The sequence below is a fragment of the Phodopus roborovskii genome, unplaced genomic scaffold, assembly GCF_943737965.1.
Source record: "Phodopus roborovskii unplaced genomic scaffold, PHOROB, whole genome shotgun sequence".
Classification (NCBI taxonomy): Eukaryota; Metazoa; Chordata; class Mammalia; order Rodentia; family Cricetidae; genus Phodopus; species Phodopus roborovskii.
Genome location: NW_026126442.1, coordinates 3,166,745 through 3,187,758, shown reverse-complemented (window position 1 = coordinate 3,187,758; position 21,014 = coordinate 3,166,745). Strand labels below are relative to the sequence as shown.

Here is a 21,014-nt window from a genome sequence, read left to right as displayed (position 1 = left end):
AGGTCTGGCCAAGGGCACAGTGTCCCATTTGTGGGAGCCCAGTGGTATAGCAATATTCAAAAGTGGCAGGTTATTTCCTTTACTAACTAAAGAAAAAACCCTCTGGTGATGGATATGCTTAAAGAAAATGGTACATGTGCACACCCCCGTGTGCCCCATTCCTTTGCACACAGATTAAGTAAAAACAAGCTACTCCATGAGAACAAGGGACAACCCTAGGTTGGATAGGAGAGGAAGCACTTTCAGGGTGAGGTCCACAGAACTGAACTTAGCGCAAGCCAGCAGATCTGATGTAAACTGCTGTGAAGTCTTCAGCAATGGCAACAGTCAGTGTCACTACAGAAACAAGTACTCTGTGGAAGCGGGAGCCAACAGTGAACTCTGGAGTCTGTGCCCAAGCCCCACTCTTCAAAACCTTCATGAAGCAATGAAAATGCTGGGTCAAAAGGGAAAAGGCTACTTTCAAAACCGAGTATCAGATTACTTACTTCATCCAAAGCATTAAACTTCTCACTTATGTACCCTTACCTGCCTATAAGTTCTCTCATCTAACCGGGAGAGGTAACAACTTCTTTCGGTGTTTGTTCAACACTGAGGTCGGAAAGTGACAGCTATAAATATTGCTTCTCCATATCCATTTGCATCAGTTAGCCAGATTTTTCTTCAGTCTTGTCAAAGGTATTAACAACAGCTATCAGAAGCAACATTATAAGTGAAGAAAAGACCAAGAGAAAGAGCTGATGTTGGTGGCACACACCTTTAATCGCAGCACTCAGGAGGCAGAGGCAGGTGGATCTCTGTGAGTTCAAGGTCACCCTACTCTACAGAGCGAGCTCCAGGACAGCCAGTGCTATCTCAAAGAACAAAACAAACAAAAACCTCAAGCGAAGGAAAAGAATAACACACAAATTTCTCTACAATGTAGCTCAAGTAGAACTAGCTGAGGTCAAAAGCTGCATAGAGGACAGACGCCTTTCCTAACAATATGTACTGTGTTTAAACATCAGCAAGGAGGCTTCAACAAAGACCCAAGCTGAGATGAAGTAGGTGCTTTCATCCCTCAGATACACCAGGAGGCTTGTGCAGCTCACTTTACACATTATACTTGTAGAAAGGCCAAACTCAAAACAAGTCAACCCTAAATAACGTGGGACCATCATTATTAGTTCTTCTTTAGGAACATTCAGTAGATGTTCTGTATGTTTTCAAGACTGGCATTTTATGTATGCTATGTTAAACATTACAGCTCAGTAAAAACTGGGCCTGGACGGGCAGCCAGACTTTCTTGTAGACAGAGACGTTTCTGGCCTGATGGCTAGAGTAACTTGGGGTTCAGGCTGCTGTTAAGTATTACTTGCGTTGTGGGGAGATAAGGTGCTCCTGAGACAGACACATGGATTAACTTCCTGAATGTGGACTTCAGACAAAGTTTTCCTGGGGTTAGCTTCTATCTGTGAAGTGGGCACAGTCATATCAGAAATCTGTTGGGAAGATTTAAGATGGTGAATCTTTGTACCCAGTGTGTAGCAGCTAACACTTACTGTTATGTTAAGGCCTACGTGGTGAGATCTGACTGGCTGTATGCCTCTGTTCTCTGGCTGGATCAAAGTTAATCCTGGGGTCCAGACATCACTGGTAGCCCAGGTTGGCAAAGGCATCTCACACCCTTCACTTTTAGAAATGAAGCAACATGTCTACCTTGACAAAAACGTTTTACAGAGCATCGGAATGACTTCACAGAATCTGAGGCATGGTATAGTGACACCACCCCTGTCTGGGAGAACGCAACAGCTGCTTTCTGCTTTTGCATTTTTTCTTCTGTGAGATACAGCCTTCTGTTCAGTTTTCCAGCCGACAGAGGAGGGGCACATTAACAGTTTCTAGAAACAGCCACCGTACAAGGGGATCCACAGACAGGAAGAGCACAAACTCTTTCAGCAGTAGAACAAGGAGAACCAGGCTCCACTGTGCCTCAGGAAAGGATACAGTCACCAATGCCTTCAATAGTTAATTCTTTGACTGCTGGAGGACTGGAATCATTTCAAATCAATTACAGCAAGAGCTGTGTTAAATGGGGGAGGAGGAACAATGTAAATAAATAAGATACTTAGCTAAGAATCCAGATTTTTGCCTTTCTGAAGTACCTGACATCTAACCTTGATCTACTGAATTCAAATGAGTAGATAATACTCCTGCTTTAAATATGGTATTAAAAAAAAAAAGCTTAGGAATTCCCATGTATTAAGAAACCATATTCTAGTAATTAAAGACCCATATATTCAAACAGACAACTGTAATGCATACTTACTAGCATGTACAAAAAGATAACAAATACACAAAAATTACTACCAGTAATTGTATCATTATTAGCAGATTTTTCTAAGGTTTAATAAGAAGTTTAAAAAAATCCCAGAAATTTGGAATGTCAGATAATTATTTTACAAAACACACTCATTTCACTGAAGCCTTAATAGGCTCAGGGACCAATTATCTCCCCCAGGACCCACAGAGACAAGCTCCAAGCCACACTGAATCCACGTCCTTCTCGGCTCATTTGTTGCCTGCTGCACATCAGTTTGTGACATTACAGGATCTTGAGCAAACCCTCCTTGGAGGTGCAGGGCTTTTCAACAACAGCTGCCAACCTGTAATCACCTGAGGTAGAAAAACTGCTGCCATCTCCATTGTACCCCGAGATCACAGTTGAGATAACTCAAGATTCCTGGGTAGCTTCTAGCTAGACAAATGTGCGAATTAGTACTGATAATTTTCTATTCTAACAAGTAGTGTCATAAGATGGCTGCTTAAAAACATTTGCAAGAAAAAGCTTCAGATAGAGACTAAGTATGCTTTCAGTAAGAAAAGAGACTAAGGTAATAAATCATGAAATACCAAAGTTTAAAAAACATAACTTCAGTTTATTCCAGCCATGTTACCCAGGAGCAGAGAAAAGCTAGGCTCCTAGTTGTATCTACTACTTTGCAAGTCTGGCCTTGCATTTCACACACCTCAAACCTGTGGTTTTGTGCCCTAAGGAGAAAAAGTATCAGATCCTTCACAGGAAAGTTGTGTCTCACGTATGTACAACGCTATGGTCACCATAACATCGTAACATAGCTGTCATCAAAGCACACTTGCCCTTCAGGGCAACAAAGGGTAATGTCATACTGCTCGTTCTCCTCCCCCATTTCCTTTAGGAAGTGAAAGGCTACTACAAAGCAAACATTCAAACCTTCAATATAAGACAAATTATTTCAAGATAAAAAGGGAAGAAACATGACCGTTAGGCCTGCAGAGCACAAAACTGCTGAAACACAGCCAGGATGTGAGGGTCTAACTCGGCAGTAAAAAGCAGGTTCTCCAGGGTCACCATGTACTGCTGGATTATCTGGTGATGCTGTGGACACAGAAAGGAGGCTTGAGTCAGGAAACCAAACACAAGCAACCTTGCAGAACATTTCCTCATGGCCCACCCATGTTTAGGGTTGACAAGAAGTAGAGGGCAAGTATTGCATGCTAACATATCTCCTGAGAAGCCCAGCACTAAGAGACCATGCAGGGAAAGGAGTGGAGGGACATACAATCATGTAAAACCAAGCCCAGTTCTTAACAGCCCTCATAGGAATGGGACCCTTGATGCAAGGTACGGCAGGCACCTGCAGCTACACTACAGACAGTTTCAGAGGACATCCTGAAAGTCAGGGCACAATACATTGCAGCCTTTTGAAAATCAGCCCTATTAGGGAGCCAAGGCAACAGAAAATGAAAACTTTTTCTCTGAAGACTAAAATACACTTAGAAATTTCTATAGAACTAGGGGCTTCTCAGTTATCTTTTGAACTGGCTAATAACTACAAATGCCTGGGGGGAGAATTATTACTTGGAGGCTTAAAGAATTGAACTTTGAAAATAACTAATTCTAAATTAACCACTTTCTAGAACAAAGAAGAACATATGAAATTAATGCCTTGAACAGGAAAAATTAACTTCACCATCCTGCACATCAGTAACCACATCTGGAAGCAGGTGTTGGTACTCTGTGTCCAGAAGCCCCAGGGAGTTTACCTTGCTCCTGTGGACATGGTTTACCACAGGAATTTAAGATTTTAAAATACCTTTATAAATTCAGTTACAACACCAAGTGTTAGTGGTCTCCCGGCCAACCTCCTTCATTTTAGATTACAGACATGCTGGGCTCTCTACCACAGAAAACAGCAACCCAGAGCGTGAGTGATATAAAACCAAATTTGTCTAAATAGGCTGATGAAAAATAGGCAGCACATGGACATAAGCTAAAGGGCCTATAAGAGTTACATAACCTCTTGGTACACTGGATGACTTTTTTTTTTTCTTTTTTTTAAACACAGTGGTCTCATGCATGATAGACAAGTGTTTTAACACTTAGATTGCTGAGTTTTGTTTTACTACTGCTCAGGGCCCCACACAAACCTGCAGGAAGATCTGCTGCAGCCTCTCTATGCAGTTCTTATACCATGGGGTCAATATGCTGGTCCCATCTGTTTCACATCGTACCAAGTGCTCAGTCAAGATCATGATGAAACGCTGGAAAGGATGGAGAAGTAGAGGAAGCATCCATCAGAGGGAGAATCTAACTGCTGAACAAATCCAAACCACGAGTTCTCAGTGGCTTGTTGCTCCTGACTTTCAGGGCTCCCCCTGAAAGGGAGGATTTAATGTTAAATCCTTTAGCCTCTTCTAGAAATATGTCTTGGCTTCTGTCCTAAGAAGCATGTAAATAACAATCTATGTACAGAAATGTTCATAGGAACGAAAGCAATCACCTAAATCATCAGCCAGAAGGAATAAATGACACAGGTATTTAAATGGTAAGAAAACAGCACAGAATCACTGTGGTCTTCAAGTGGTGACACTACTCTTTGGCAAAGTTCTGTGTTCTTACTATTTTTGTTACTAAAAATGACCATTTTTCAAACTAAGGGAATGGGCTCCTTTTACACCCCATACTCCAAGCTGGCTTACCTGGAAGATGACAAGGAAAAGGTTCTTCTGTTCACTCTGAGCAGACTCCACTTTCTCCTGAAGTCGTTCTATTTGCTCCTCGAGGGCCCCATCTTTCCTGTCACTGCTTCTGTCCTCGTCATCACTTCGCTACAAAAGGCACAACCCAATGTATAAATCTACCAAGAAGGGGGATGATTACAACACCACATTATGCTATGTGGCTTGGGCTGGCTTTGAATCATGCATTATCTTCCTGCCGCCACCCCCCTAGTGCTGTTTCTTGGGGGTGGGGAATGGGTGGTGATAGGAGCCAAATCCAGGAGGAGCTCAGAGATGCTAGGCAAGTGATTTTATCTTTGAGCTATGCCCCTATTCCTTTATACGAAAGGACTTTTATTCTTGTAGTGATAGCTCTGGGAGAATTTAGTGGTACTAGTCTTGGTAGTAGCAGTGCAGTGAGTGTCTCTACTCTGGCCAGTTCAGTCATTAAACTTATTATCTTTTCCTTGTCTTCTACTCTGGTGGATACACTGAATACCAGAGAATACTGTAATGGAGAACAATCACTACCATTATTAATTAATTAATTATTTATCTCTATCAAGACAGGGTTTCTCTATTTAGTTCTGGCTGTTCTGGAACCTGCTCCATAGACCAGGCTGGCCTTGAACTCAACTCGCCTGCTTTTGCCTCCTGAGCGCTGGAATTAAAGGCATGTGACATCAATACTCACTATCCCTGTAAACCAGTGGTTCTCAACCTTCCTAAAGCTGCCACCCTTTCATTCAGTTTCTGTTGTGTGGTGATCCCAGACATTACATTATTTTGTTGCTACTTCATACTGTAATTTTGCTACTATTATGAATTATAATATAAATATCTGATATGTGATCTCCAAAGGGTTGCAACCCATAAGGTAAGAATTGCAGTTCTAAACACAATCTTTATTACCATGAGAAATACTCTGACAAGTTGGGACTTGAGACTGACTTGTCCTACCTCTCCTCACAGCATCTACCATCATCTCCCTTCCCCTTTATGACCGACTCAGAAATACACATTTCTTTTCTAGGCAGCCACACTAGAGGCGGTAAACTAGGGAAGAATACTTTGTGGTCAACGTCGGCACCGCAGCGCGCAACAGTCAAGGCACTGGACTCTGACCACCCTGCAGACTGTCATGCCCTCTAACCACGCAGGAATCAGCACATGACTTACTCTTTTGTGTTGCCTTGCCAGTTTCTCTTTAGCTTCTTCTAGCTCTTTCTGGATCTTCAGAACATGTTTGTTCATCTTACGAATTGTAGAGTGCAAAATTTCCCAAACAAACAACCTTAATGTAATACAGCAGCTGGTTAATGTATGTTAAGCTACACTTATAGAGAAAACATCACAACTTTTCAGACTATCATCCCTAAGGGCTAATAGGGACTTCAATCCTCTGGGCAGAGTTAGGCATTCTTCTCTACCAACACTTAACTCACCACTGCTGTGAATTATGTGAGCAGCCATCTCCACTCATTAGACTCAGCTGGACTCCAAAAGGCAGTACCATACCCTGTACTTGCCTACCCTTAATAAACACCAACATGGAATTGGTTTTTTCCTTCTGCCATATAAGTTCTGAGGATCAAACCCAGGGAACTCAGCTCACCAGGCTTGAAAGGAAGCTCCCAACCCACTGAGCCATCTTGTTTGATCACATCTGCACCTCAGGACCAGTGTGTGCTGGCAATAACAGGTATAGTGGAGACGTTAAAAGGACTGTCCTAGAGTTAATTTCATCCCATCTACTTTCGTTGTATGTCAACTCCTACTGTCCTGGTTCTGATCATCTGTAAAACCTGTGTGACTTCACAAAAAATGTTACTGGGTGATTGGAACTATTTCTTAGTTCATGTTCTCTAAGCACTGGCAAACACATGGTTTCTAAAAGATCTCTAAATTCGGGTCCAAACCTAGTGAAGTCACGAGACAGCTCCGATGAGAAGATCCAGTTTGCCACTGCGGCACAGTCAACAATCTGTGTACGAATCATCTTATCAACAAGGACAGCAATCATCTACAATGAGACACAGACAGGGTCAAGTCTGAGCAATAAATAGGCATATGATAATGCTATGAAAATAAAATATCAGGGCTATAAAATTTGATTTCAGTGGTAATGGAACTGACCAGTTTCAGCAATAGGTCATGGTTTTATTTTCTCTTCTGGATAGGGTCTCATGTAGCTAAGGCTAGCCTTGAACTCTTGATTTTTTGCCATTATCCCCCAAGTGCTGCAATTACAGGTATGTGCCACCACTCCTGACTTACTTACCTGGTCAGTCTTTAAACTTATTCTGCCCTTTGCTAGGCTCTAATACTGTAAGAAATACTATACTACCAAAGAAGATTCCATGAAAAGAAACTCTTGAATGGTAGCACTTAATCCTTAGGAAAATTTAGTTGATAATACCTTTATAAAATGTGTGTGTGTGTGTGTGTGTGTGTGTGTGTGTGTGTGTGTGTGTGTGTGTATGTGTAATTTCAATTGAAATCTCCAGTTAAAAAACAGCATCTTATGGGTCTAGTTTGTAGAAATGAATAAGCATAACTACTTTCTACCAATAATCGATGTCTAGCAACAGTTGCTTTACTTAGCATCTAATATATGTGGAAATGCAATAGCACAAACGAACCACAGTGCTGTCTGAAGAATGTCATTAAGGGCTGCCAGAGATGGTTCAGTGGGTAAGACACATGATGTTAGACAACCCACATGACAGAAGGAGAGAACTGACCTGAAATTTGTCATCTGACTTCACACAGGCCCTGTGGCCCTCCCGTACACCCCCAGCCAACAAATCAATGTAATTTAAAAATTTGCCAAACAGACTGTTCAATTATTTCCACAACACTGAGTTTACAGATATAAGAACCATTCTCTTGGCAGACTCAAATACAATTAATTTCTAATCTGCATGTCTACATAGCCAGGACCATACTATGTCGAAATAAATAGTTGTTACCTGTGGATGATTCCTCCAAACTTCAAACATGACTCTCAGCACATGTAGCTTCCCCTCATTACTTTCTGCTAGAGTTTTGAAGACTTCATGAAACCTTTAGAAAAAGGTGAAAAAATACCACATATATTACACATAAACCATTTTGGTGTTCCCAGAGCCCCTTTAATCTTACTCAATTTAAAATACAACATGCAAATGCACGATAACTAAGAGTAATCACTAAATACATAAAAGCATTAGAATTCGGCCTGCAGAGAAACTGCTACCAACTTATGAGAGCTCTCTCTTTCTTTTTGTTCTGGATTCTTACCAAATTTGCTCTCTCTTTAGAGGCCAACAGTTGGGCGGTCTTTCATTTCTGCTTTCTCGATTTGGAAAGCTTTCTAGATAGGCCAGAGCCCTCTGCCTGTGTAAAAGAGTGTCCCAAGCAAGGACCCACGTTTGTACTAGTTCACCAGCCACATGCAGATCTACACTGCACATACTTAACCATGGGAAGCATTTTGGCCACCACAAACTGAATCTCATGTTATCAAATTATGTAGTAAGATATTCATATTTACCAATTTTAGGTAGAAAGGACTACAGCATTGGTGTTAAATTCATATACTTACTTTGCAAGGGCACTGAAGGAGTGACTGAAGGATTTGGCAGCTAGGTGCAGCAGAGTCTGCACAAAGACCTCTATTTTCAATGGATTAAAACTGAAGCCTTCATCTGAAAACATTTACAGCAAGATTAACAATGTTAAATGCAGTAATTCCTTGGTATTATACCTTGGGATACTAAGAAGATAGTGTGCCCATAAGACATTTACATAATCTTTCAGTAAAAGTAAACAAAGTCTACTCAAAATATAAAATTAAGCTAGGCCAGCCAAAGCTATAGTGAGACTTCATCAAAATCCTCCATCAAGAAAGCATACCCTTAATCCTGTCTTTTATGAAAAAATTTCCCCAATTCTTCTATAAAATTTAATTAAAAAAAATCTATGACTGTGTATTGCTAGCTGACCTGGGATTTGATATACAGACCAAACCTCAAATTGTTCAGATTAGCAGGCTTGCACCCACCAATGCCTGCCTTATGACCAATTTCCTTAAAAAGCACCACACATTACCTCCTTCATATTCTGTTTAGAAGGTGGCAAATATGAATTAAAAGCAAAATCAGTAAACCCTTTAAACCTCCATCTTAAGACATCTACCAAAGTCTAAACTTAGTGTTATCATGGCTTACTGAAACTTCCTAGGTGTAGTACCCAACCAGATGGTGGTCTGTGTAGGCTTCTCTGTGCAACTAACTCACTGATTTACATACTATTAATCACTATTTGACAGTATGTCTTAACAACTATTAAAGCAACTCTTGCAGTACTTTTTTCCTTATCCAGTCACAAGCCAGGTAAACTTGCATGTCATTCTGTCAATTTCCCCATTCATACCAAGAAAATAAAACAAAGCTAAGATGCTGGCTGAAATTGTGTAGTATATATGAAGTAAAGATTAGGCATTAGTCTCATAATAGCTTATAACTAAAGAAAACATCAATTATACCAAAAATATCCAACACACTAAGCTTTACCATTCAGGAATCCCTCTATATACTAAAAGCAGAAATATTTAAAGAAACAAAAACCAAAAAACAACCCTAGAATAAGCAATGTGTGATTTATTTTGTATGTATGACATGGTTTGTGTTCTTTTTTTCTAAGTGTTTTGAGACAAGGCTTCATTTCGTAGTTCTGGCTGGCCTGAAATTCATTATGTAATCTATGCTGGCCTGTAACTCAGAGACCCATCTGCCTCCCAGGTGTTGGGATAAAAGGCGTGCACCACCATACCCAGGATGGTTTACATTCTTGTTTTTTATTATGTTTACAGTATTCTGTTTGCATGTTTGCCTTCAAGGCAGAAAAGGGCACCAGATCTTATTACAGATGGCTGTGAGCCACCAAGTAATTGCTGGGAATTGAACTCAGGACCTCTGGAAGAGCAGCCAGTGCTCTTAACCACTGAGGCATCTCTCGAGTCTGGTTTACATTCTTAATATAAGCTGCTTCACAGGAATTTTAGGGCCTCTTAGGAAAGGGGGTGAGACTCCTGTGTGAGCACCCAACAGGGTCTTATGGAGCTCATGTCTCATCAGAGCCTTTATGCTTTAATGTGACCTATGTGATTCAGCCGAAGAAGCAATTCTCTTACCATTATCATCGTCCTGGTTAGGATTTGGTACGTCCTTCAGAATGCTGAAGATTTCATCATTAGTTGCCTTACTTTTAAAAGCAACTGATAAACAGAGTGCCACGGAATGTCCAGGAAGAGAATCTAAACACAGAACAGAGGGGAAGGTAGATCAAGCTGACAGACTGCTCTATGAGCAGCTAATAAATACTTTCAGCTATTTTCCTTTAAAATAGAACACCCTTTAGCCAAGATCAGCATTTAAATCACGTATGATACCATACATGAAAACTTCACCTAATTCAATGTTTTTTGTTTTTTTTTTTTTTTTTTTTTTTTTTTTTTTAAATCTAGTCAATACTCATGAGTACACCAGTCCTCAGGTTTCTGGGATATTTTTAAACCCAACAGCTTGTTAGTCATTTTTGCCAACAACCTTTTCTTCTGGAGCAAATGAGTTCAAGGTGAAGGCTGCCAACATAAGAGACTCTGTGCTTACTGGGTAGGGTTTTGTGAATGTGTGCTTATGGTTTAGAAGTCATGTTTGTGCAATGCCATCATCAAGACAATGGAAATCTACTTTGAATGTCATTCAGGATAGGATCATAAGACAACACTAAGACCTGTAACAACTGAAGTGTATTATAACAGCTAACACCTGCAGTCTGTCCCTGGAAGTGGTAAGAAATTCTATGAAAAACAAACAACAATAACAACAAAATCATACATATACACACACAAAACAATAAGAACACTTTGTCACCAAGAAATTTACACCCTACTGGGGAACCAAGAAATTTATTTCAGAAGTAGACAAAGTATTTCTATGATGTAGGTTTACTAAAGGTTGAAATTATTTACAATGACAAACTTGAGATAGATGTGGGAAGAAACAGGAAGTAGAGATAAAAGAGGCTTTCTGCATTGAGTTAATGTAAGGGCACAAAGCACGGAAGAGCAGTGTTTTCAGACACTGAGAAAGAACTTCTTGCAGCACAAAATGTGAGGCTCATGGATGAATGACAACATTCAGTGCAATCACAGCTGGACAGCCTGACATCTATCTCTGAACCACTGGCCACCACTGCGCACACCACCATCACAAAGTATACACTGTGCAAGGCAGAAAGACCACAGCAATCCAGCACCTCTGATTCATGGTGCAATCCTAGAATCCATGGAGCCAAATGGTAAGTCATATTTACAAATTTACTTCTAGAAGCAAAATTTGCCATGTGTCCCAGTGTTCCCAGCAGTAGATGTGTGCCAGCTAGCCTTTTGTCAACTTGACACAAGCTATTTATCTGAAAGGAGGCAATCACAATTGAGAAATGCCTCTATAAGATCCACTGTAGTAAGCCAGTAATCAGCACTCCTCCATGGCCTCTGTATCAGCTCCTACTTCCAGGTTCCTGGCCTGTTTGAGTTCCTGTCCTGACTTCCTTCAATGATGAGCAGTGATACGGAAATAAAAGCTAAATAAACCCTTTCCTCCACAACTTGCTTTTGGTCATGGTGTTCTGTCATAGCAATAGTAACCTAAGTCAAGATGATAACCAATTCAAGAAGTCTCCATCATAACAAATGCACATTTTATGTTTCAGTACATTCCAGGTATAAATTCATCTTACTGTTCTTTGTACCATGTTAAAAATGTCACTGTAAACAATATAAATAGAAAAACAGCTACAAGCTAATAATTACTAATTAGGTAAGAACAAAAATCCTTAATCTAGTGGCTAATGATGGGCCAGTTTTCAAATAAAGAAATACAATTCTAAGAAAAAGTCAATTTCTCTTGCTGTAAATAACTGGCTTTAGAACATGCAAGGACCAGTACTTTTTACAGAGAGATTCCAAGTTGTTTCATTACTTACTGCTACTTTCATCTCCATACTTGTAAATGCAGGTGGGGTTAGCAGGACACAGAGCTGAGAAGGTGGGAGGAACAATATCTAATATATGTTGATGGTAAGACAACCTATAACATAAATAAGAAAAAGTCTCATGTTTCAGTCATTGGTAATACTCAACTTGCCCAGAAAGCCAGGATCCAATACCCCAACTCAGTGGACAACCAAGAAGCAAACAGGGACAAAGTCCTTCAGGCCTTTGAATAACTCAGGCCTGCTTCAAATGCACTGACTTTGCAGTGAGGTGTGGGCTAGGGATCCAGAATACTGGTGTCAAAGGACGTGAAGTGATGGAGGGTTGGGTGGGGGAGGTAAGGTTGCCATGGCAGGAGGCTGGTTGTGATACAAAGAAATAAATACATGGAAGGAACATAATGAGAGCCAAGTTTCTTACGGCCTGACAAAGCATTTACACATCATGTTATAGATAGAGGATGGCAAGAAACAATGTTGGGTTAGATGTGAGAGAGGAATATACCATACACACAAAGGAAAATATTTACAGATATATTTAATTTGTATCTTTCCAAAGGCCTAAACCTACCTACCTACCCCTTAAAAAGACACATTAAGAGCTCAGTTCACAGTTCCCCCTAAACATACTCTACTTTTAGAAACTAAGCCTTTTAAAATAGATGAGTGTAAAGGAGAGCTAAGAAAACACAAATTAGAAAAAAAAAAAACAAAAAAAAAAAAAACAAAAAACAAAAAAAAAAAAACAACACAAGCTTAGAAAATGCTCATGAATGTTAGGGGACATTGGGAAAATATCTTTTTGGCTTAATTTACATAAAATCCAACAGTACAGCTGGTTAAATGCAGCCCAAATCCCGATTAAAACATGAGGTGGAAGATGGGCAAACATCAGGATTTAAGAAAGAACACTGTGGACCACAAATGCAAAGGAGAAAGAAACCCTATCTGGTGACAAGCAGTTAAAGCAGCCTCCTTCAGGAGACAGTGAGACCCAATTCAAGGAGAAAGTACAAAGAGCTCACCTCATGCATTTTTCTAGAACTTCTCTTACAAACTTTGGTTTGGGACTTTCAAGATCCTGAGTAAGACAATCTGACCTAAGGAAGAAATGTAGAAATGTGGTTTTATTAAGTTCAGATACATAACCTTCTGTATATATAATCTCAATTTCCTGGCTTACACTAAGGGTCTTTCTACCTATTACGCCATCCATACAGTAACTAAATATCAATGTAATAAATACTAGAAACAACAGACCATTTTGTTTGGTTGGTTTTTTCAAGACAGGGTTCTCTGCCTACCTCTGCCTTCCAAGTGCTGAGATTACAGGTGTGTGCCACCACTGTCCAGCACAACAGACTATTTTAAAGTGAGTTTAAAATGTGAAGGTTCTTTTGTGATGTGTATATTTATGTGCAGTGCACATGCATGGAGGCCAGAGGAAAACCTTGGGTGCTGTTGCCCTGGTGCAGCCACTGGTTTTTGAGTCAGGGTTTGTTTCTCGCTAGGCTAGCTTCAAGGATCTGCCAATCTCCCATGTGTTGTCCCCAGTGCAGGGATTAGAAGCCCATGCCTTCACGTCTGGCTTTTCTTTTGAAAAAACAAGAACAACAACAAAAATCCAGGATCTCACTGTGGTGCTGGCTGGTCTAGAACTTTACTATGTAGACCAGGCTGGCCTTGCACTCACAGAGAGTGACCCGAATCTGCCTCCTGAGTGCTGGGATTAAGTGCTGAGTAACACCACACAGGGCTCAATGGCTGGTTTTTATCATAGGTTCTGGAGATCGAACTTGGGTCTTATGTTTGAGTGGCAAGTACTTTACAGATTGAGCAATCTCCAATAAAATTTTTCTGAATAAGAAAGAATAAAACATTACACTTACCAATCTTCCCAGCTCCAACGGAACTGAAAGTTACTTAGATGATGAGAAAACCAATTAATAAACCTATTGGGCACAGGAGAAAGTAAGAAAGCAATTTAGATAATCCTTCATCAGCTAAACTCTGTCTTGTGTGCACACCCCACTTACTACCTGTAGCTTTTTGACTGTTTTCTTAACAAAGTCTCTAACTAGCTGTCTTATAGTCCCCCAGATATCTTAGTTCTCACAATAGTGCTTCCTTTTATTCTTGTTAGGTAACAGACACGATTTAAGGTCATGCTTTGTGAAAAATATTTATATATGACTCTCACAACTATGAAGGAGTATGCTATTTTTCTCCTGTAATTGTTGATAAAGTTGAAGCACTTAAAAAAAATGTAGTTAAATGTTTATAAATAATTTACAAATGGCAGAACCAAAGTAAGCCTGTCATATTTTGCTGGGAATTGAATGTGCTGGGAGAGCTTCTCTCCAGCTCTTAAGTTTCTTAAACTGTGGCCACTAAAAACTTAACTTCTTCATTTGTGTTTATGTTATATGTACATGTATATGCAGTGACAGAGGCCAGAGGGTGTTGGAGCCTCTGCACATGGAGATACAGATGGTTGTAATGCTGCTGATGTGTGTCCCTGCTGAGAACCAAACTCAGGTCGTATGGAAGAGCATCGAGCACCTTAACTGCTGAGCAACCCATCCAGGCCCAGTACGACCTCTTCAGGACAGCCTATATGCACAAATCCCACTTAAAAATACACACAGCTTTCCAGACAGGAGATGTCTTACTGTGTTAAATAGTGCTGGGAAGGCCACAAAAGTACTCAAAGTGTTTATAGAACTGATACTCTTAGAGTGGAGATACTGGAAGACACTTTCTTAAAGCACTTCCCTCAAAAATCTCATTTCAATCAACTGAATTTATCAAGGTAGTGCCCACTGGTAATTTTTAATATAGAATTTTAGTAAAAGATATGGAAATGAGACAACTGTTCTATTCTTCCTCTGATCTGATTTGGGAAATGGACAGAAGTAAAAAACCAGCCTGTGAAGGTAGTCGCAAAGACTTTCTCCCAAAAGCAAACAGTGACAACAGAATGACCTTCTGTAACAATCCAAGACAGGTTTTACTTATTTACTTAAAGCAAAGCAAATGGAGTCTTACAGTGCAGGTTTGAAAATGTGCTTAAGCAAGAACTGGAATTAAAGAGAAGCAGACATGGGCATTACTAGAGGCTGAAACAGACTAGAAGCCATGGTGTTCTAGCTAACAAGCGAGCTATTACACAATGCAGTTTTAGAAAGCAGGGAACAATTTGAAATCCTTATGAAAGCCCCCTGATAAGTTCTTGAAGGTGCTAACCTAACCTTTAGTACAGAAGAAACCAGTGGCTGTACCTGTCTACACATGTCGTACTCATGGAGTCCAGACGCATATACAGCATCTCAGTCGCCTGTGCAAGCTGTGAGTTGAAGATAAGGAAAACTATATCCCACTCTCCTTTAAAATAAGTTGTGACGGGAGAATTGAAAAACAAATCATAACCTCTAAATCTCAGTCACTAAGAATTTTATGTCTGTCACCCTTTCATGTAACCCATCTTGTTTTTCAAGTTTAAACTGTCCATGATACACAATAAATCTGACTGTATCCACCTCTTCGAAATTAAGATTATATTTTCATTACCTCTACAATTTCCCCAAGCTCCTTTGTAACCCACTTCTTCCTTAGTCATTCTAGATCTCTCCTCAAGCATCAAACAGTCTCCATCATTAGAGGATTTTTGCATTTTTCTAGAATTTTACAAAAAGATTATCATGTTCTGTGAATCTGTTATCTTTCCTTCAGCATAAATTATTTTTCATCTCATGCTGTTCACTGCATTAAAAAACAAGTCCTTGTTGTTGCTGAATTAAATATTACCATTGCGAGGAAACAAAATGTGTTTATCCATTCATGTGTTGTTGAACATTCAGATTGTTTCTGGTTTGGAAATATTAGAAATAAAATTCTATATATGTCATTCTCAGTTCTCCCTAAAAACTCATACCATCTTTTAAGAACAAACCCCACCATTACTACAACAAAACAAATACAAAAATAAAACTTTTTAAAAAAAAACTGTAATGACTACCAGCAACAAACCACCTTTAAAGAAAATTCCATATGAAATATTTGGAGATGAACATTCAGGACCTAAGAAATGGATAACAGAGAATGATGAATACATCTAAATGAATATGATGCATATTTTTTTTTCTTTTAAATGCCAAAAAGATATTATCTGAAAGGAAGGTCAGAAACTAAGGCTGAGGACCTGGGAGGAGAAAGGTGTGTGTGTACACAAACACATGGTGAGGGGTGCAAAGCAGCGCAGGACAAAAAGGACAAATAGTAACAACTCAAACTCTTCATAATCTAAGAGACAGACAGCACAGGAAAATCAAATGGGCACGAGAAATAATGCGCAGACCAATGACAGCGTCAGCCTGGAATAAGTACAGTGGTTCACAAGAACATGAGGATGCAGAGAACTGTAGGGAAGATCATCTTAACTAGAGGAAAGCTGTCGAGCTTACAATTAACAATCAGAAGCATCACGGCTCTATGAGGAGGAGAGAGACTCTAAGAGACAGAGGTAGTAACTACGCCAAGGATATGGCAATTTCCAGACACAACAGGGCCAGTTCACACGAACTCACAGAGGCTGTGACAGCGCACACAGGCTGTGCACAGGTTGAGATCAGACAAAATCCCAGCATTGAGAAAGGGATGTGGACACAAAGTTGACCCCTCTCCAAGAAACTCCTTGTAATTGATAGCTGCTGGAAGAGGGAGAGCAGCTGTCTCCAGTGGAGTGCCCCTGGGTATTGAGGGGGAGCAGCTGTCTCCAGTGGAGTGCCACTGGGTATAATCAACCACACTCCAGGGTAAGCCCCATGTGCAGGAGTAGCTGGCTAACATAAAACACACACACACTCTCTGTATGTTTTAATATTTTCTCCTTCCTCCCTTCTCCCTCAAAGTTTGTTTGGGTCTTCATGTTTTGTTTTTTGGTTTTTTTTTTTTTTTTGTTTTGTTTTCTATTTTTGTTTTAAGAGAGACAATAAGCTGATTGGCTAGGATCTGGGAAGAGTTGGGCAAGAGTACAGAAGATAATCAAAATATACTGTATGAAAAATTATCTAGTCTGGCGGTGGTGGCATAAGCCTTTAATCCTAGCACTTGGGAGGCAGAGACAGGTGGATTTCTGTGAGTTCAAGGCCAATATAATCTACAGAGTGAGTTCCAGGGCAGCCAGGGCTGTTACACAGAGAAACCCTGTCTCAAAAAACCAAGATGCAAAACAAAACAAAACACACACACCCTAAGAACAAAAATAAAAAAACAAGGCCTTTTAATAAGATAAAAGTCACATAACATATACATAAGCTAGACCCACTCTAGAGTGTTAAAAAGCTTACTTCACAAAGGGCATAACAAATTTGAGCATACTTATATCAAACATGGAGAAAGCAAAACTAATGCAACTAGCGAAATGAGCAAACTTATAGGTATAATGGGAGACCAATATCACCAATATCACACAGACACAGACACACACAGACATACACACTCACACATGAACTATTTATTCAAATAATACAGTCATTGGAACTTATCTCATGGGCTTATAGAAGACTCGAAGTCCTGAAAAGGCTGAATATACACTTTCTTAAAAACAAAACAAAACAACAACAACAACAAAAAAAAAACATACCACTTTAAAAGGCAAGAAGCAGGACACTAATGGTACATGCTTTAACACTTGGGAGGCAGAGGCAAGCAGATCTCTGTGAATTCAAGACCAGCCTGTTTCAGGACAGCTAGGGTTGTTATACAGAGAAACCCTGTCTTGAAAACCTAAATCCAAAACCAAAAACCCACAAACAACAACAACAAAAAGGCAAAGGAAGAGCTGGACATGGCCTCAAACCTGTAAACCCAGCAGTTGGGAAGCTGAGGTGGAGTTTGAGGCCATGCTGGACTATCTCAGAAAAGAAACAAAAGGCAAGGCATTATTAGCGTGGCATGAAACTGGCAGGATCCTGCCGGGGAGAACAAAGGAGTGTGTAAGCCACAGCACCACATTCGTTTTAAGCAGGGGAGATGCTATATGTTAACTTCATAAACATGCATTTTGTCCCAAGTCTTATTTACTTAAAAGCAAAGTAAATTAAACCATTATCCCTAAAACCCAAAGCATAGGAACATAAAGGTGAAACTGAGAAAAGATAGCTTCACAATGCAATTTCTAAGAAGCACAGCCATGGGTGTACATTTAACAGCATGAAAGGATACAACCTGGGGCAGAGAGCCTGGCTGAAGTTTGCACAGTTCGATGAGCAGTGTAGTGTACATTACATCAATGTGAGGGGGTGCTGGAAGCTGAAACAGCTCTGCAAAGATCACCTGTGAAACAACTCAGAGTCAGAAACATCAGAAAGACCCACACATTACAGCCTAACCCTAAACTCCATGGAACCTACAATGGTAAAAGAATTTCCTTTTATTCTTACAAACTATGCTTTCTGAGATCTCCAACTCAATAACATAACGAGCACCCCCTTTTTCTACACCAAGAGTCCACTAGATAAGAGCTGCTGTGACCCACACTGCTGAGACAATGTGCAATAATTCATCCTTTGAAGTCGCAGAGTTGACTGAGGAAGACACTATATCAAGTGTCTGAACCAATGGAGCTGCATTCCTGTGGGTATTGAGAACTCTTGGTGGACAGGAATCAAGACAGCTGAGTATTCTACTCACAACAACCCCAGATCTTTTTGGTATGCTATTCCTACCCCTTCCTAAAAATCAAGCCCTAGTCTGCATTCTTTCCTTTTAACACATAAGGAATTCTACACATTTTTTTTTTTTTCCTTTAGATTTAAAAATGTGACTTAGAGCCATGTGTGATGGCACATAGCCAGAGTCCCAGCAATTCAGGAGGATAAGGCAAACGGGTCATAGTCCCAGATCAGGTTGGTGATATGATCACATACAATCTTTTTTTGTTTTTGGTTTTTTGATACAGGGTTTCTCTATGTTGCCCTGGCTACCCTGGGACTCACTTTATAAACCAGGTTGGTTTCAAATTCTGAGACCCACCTGCCTCTGCCTGCCTCCCAAGTGCTGGGAATAAAGGGAAAGGGAGGAGGGAGGGGAAGCTGAGGCCAGCAAGATGACTAACAGGTAACGGCTCTGCATTTCAACCCCTTTCTTTTTACTAGCAAGGTTAACTGAGAACCCAAACTGTGCTGATTTCCTTGCTTCTCTATGCATTCTCAGAGCCTGGTAAGCAGCAAGGAGAGCACAGACAAAGTCAGGGGATCTTTCACTGTCCTCAGACAGCCTGGGAAACCTGAGTTAGCACCACATGGGATGCATACCTCAACTATGTGGTAGTTCAAGGGGATCTTGTTCTTCCCTGGGTAGCTCACCAGCTGTGCAGCACTGTAAGAAGTGTGATTTCAGTTAGCAAGTGGACAAAGACACACAAACCCCACCAGCTTCAAACGTAGCGAGCTTAGCTGAAAAAGAGATTGGCTATAATGTGCTAGTCTCCAGTCATTTATTATCACAGTATGAACTGTTGTCTCACACAAGGGGAAGGAGTACCAGCACCTGAAGACCCACTAACTTAGCACATTCTTACAGGTGGTCCATCCTTCAAAACAACAGTCCTCCTAAAAATCTAAGCCAAAAGTTTCCAGCTCTATGAAAATTAATTATTAACACTCATGTTTCTGAATGTTAGAAAACAGAAAAAAAAAAAAAAAAAAAAATTAGTAAGCTTTTATTTCCATACATCCAAACTAAAATCAGCCTACTAATCAATGTTAGCATACTTAGAATGTATGTACTTGTGTGTGCATGAACAGGTATGTGGAAGTCAGAGGTCAAGAGGTCAGTATTAAGTGCCTTCTTCAACTGCTTCTCTATCTTACTTCTAATACAATGCCTCTCACTAACCCTGAGGTTCAGGGACTGGAGAGATGGCTCAGTAGTTTTAAGTGCACTGGCTGCTCTTACAGAGGACCCAGGTTCAATTCCCAGCCACCACACAACACCTCACAGGTGTCTGTAACCCTCTTTCCAGGTGATTCAAAGCCCTCTTCTGGTCTTTGAGGGCACCAGACACACAAATGAAGCACAGACATGGATGCAGGAAAAATACTCATACACATAACACCTGGGGTTCATGGATCGGACTGACTGGCTGGATAGCAATCCCTAGGGATACTCCTGTTCCAACGTCTCTAGAACTGAGATACAGGTGAGTGCCAACTGTTTACATGGGTGCTGGGCCCTGAACGCTGCTTCTCATGCTTGCTAGGCTACCTCTCCAGTCTTATACACACCTAACATTTTTTTTCTTATAAAATCCTCAAAATGGTTTCCTACCCCACTTTAAAAGTACCACGCAGAGACTCTCACCAAGTTTTCCGTTCCTTCCAGAAGGATTTTATGATGCAGTGAAGGTTCTCCTCTATGACAAACCTCTCCACTGAGTGACTCCCTGGCATAACAGGACCCTGGAAAGAAGACCAAGTGAAGTCACACACAGAACCACAAGACAGATGTTTTTCATTTATTCAATAAATATTTGCATCTAGGACTGAACTGTTGCATTAAATACCTACCACAGAATCAAGAGTGTATGTATAGTGCTCCTGAGATATCAAATACCCTCCAGGCCTATTTTACAAATCAATGTTTTTAAAAGTTATAAAACAAAAAACCTCATTTCTCTCCCCCTCCCTTCCTTCCCCTCTCCATCTCAAAACTCTATCATCCATCCATCCATCCATCCAACCATCCATCCAGTGTGGGTGTGTGCCATGGTACATCTGGAGATCAGAGAACAATTGTGGGGAGCTGGCTGTCTCTTTTTACCGTGCAGGTCATCATAGTTATGATGGAACTCTGATGTCAGATTTCCTGTCCTGTGCTTTTATCCACTGAAGTATTCTAAATTTAATAAACACCTTTTAAAGACACTATCAAAATACAGAAAGACTGAA

The 21,014-nt window shown here is 40.4% G+C and overlaps 1 protein-coding gene across 2 annotated transcripts in view; it reads right to left on the bottom strand.

The window, feature by feature from the left end:
- Window positions 1-2,897: 2,897 nt before the first annotated feature.
- Ncbp1 (nuclear cap binding protein subunit 1) overlaps window positions 2,898-21,014 on the bottom strand; it is a 35,216-nt gene continuing 17,099 nt past the window's right edge. For both annotated transcript variants that reach the window (XM_051187734.1, XM_051187735.1), the window contains 15 exons: window positions 20,428-20,525; window positions 19,380-19,443; window positions 18,289-18,399; window positions 15,345-15,409; window positions 13,953-14,015; window positions 13,089-13,163; window positions 12,055-12,158; window positions 10,199-10,321; window positions 8,609-8,711; window positions 7,995-8,088; window positions 6,942-7,045; window positions 6,202-6,316; window positions 5,002-5,130; window positions 4,450-4,563; window positions 2,898-3,397 (listed from right to left, as the gene is read on the bottom strand). In XM_051187734.1, coding sequence (XP_051043691.1) covers window positions 3,284-3,397; window positions 4,450-4,563; window positions 5,002-5,130; window positions 6,202-6,316; window positions 6,942-7,045; window positions 7,995-8,088; window positions 8,609-8,711; window positions 10,199-10,321; window positions 12,055-12,158; window positions 13,089-13,163; window positions 13,953-14,015; window positions 15,345-15,409; window positions 18,289-18,399; window positions 19,380-19,443; window positions 20,428-20,525 — 1,476 coding nt within the window. In that variant the 3' untranslated portion in view covers window positions 2,898-3,283. The remainder of the gene's footprint in view (window positions 3,398-4,449; window positions 4,564-5,001; window positions 5,131-6,201; window positions 6,317-6,941; window positions 7,046-7,994; window positions 8,089-8,608; window positions 8,712-10,198; window positions 10,322-12,054; window positions 12,159-13,088; window positions 13,164-13,952; window positions 14,016-15,344; window positions 15,410-18,288; window positions 18,400-19,379; window positions 19,444-20,427; window positions 20,526-21,014) is intronic.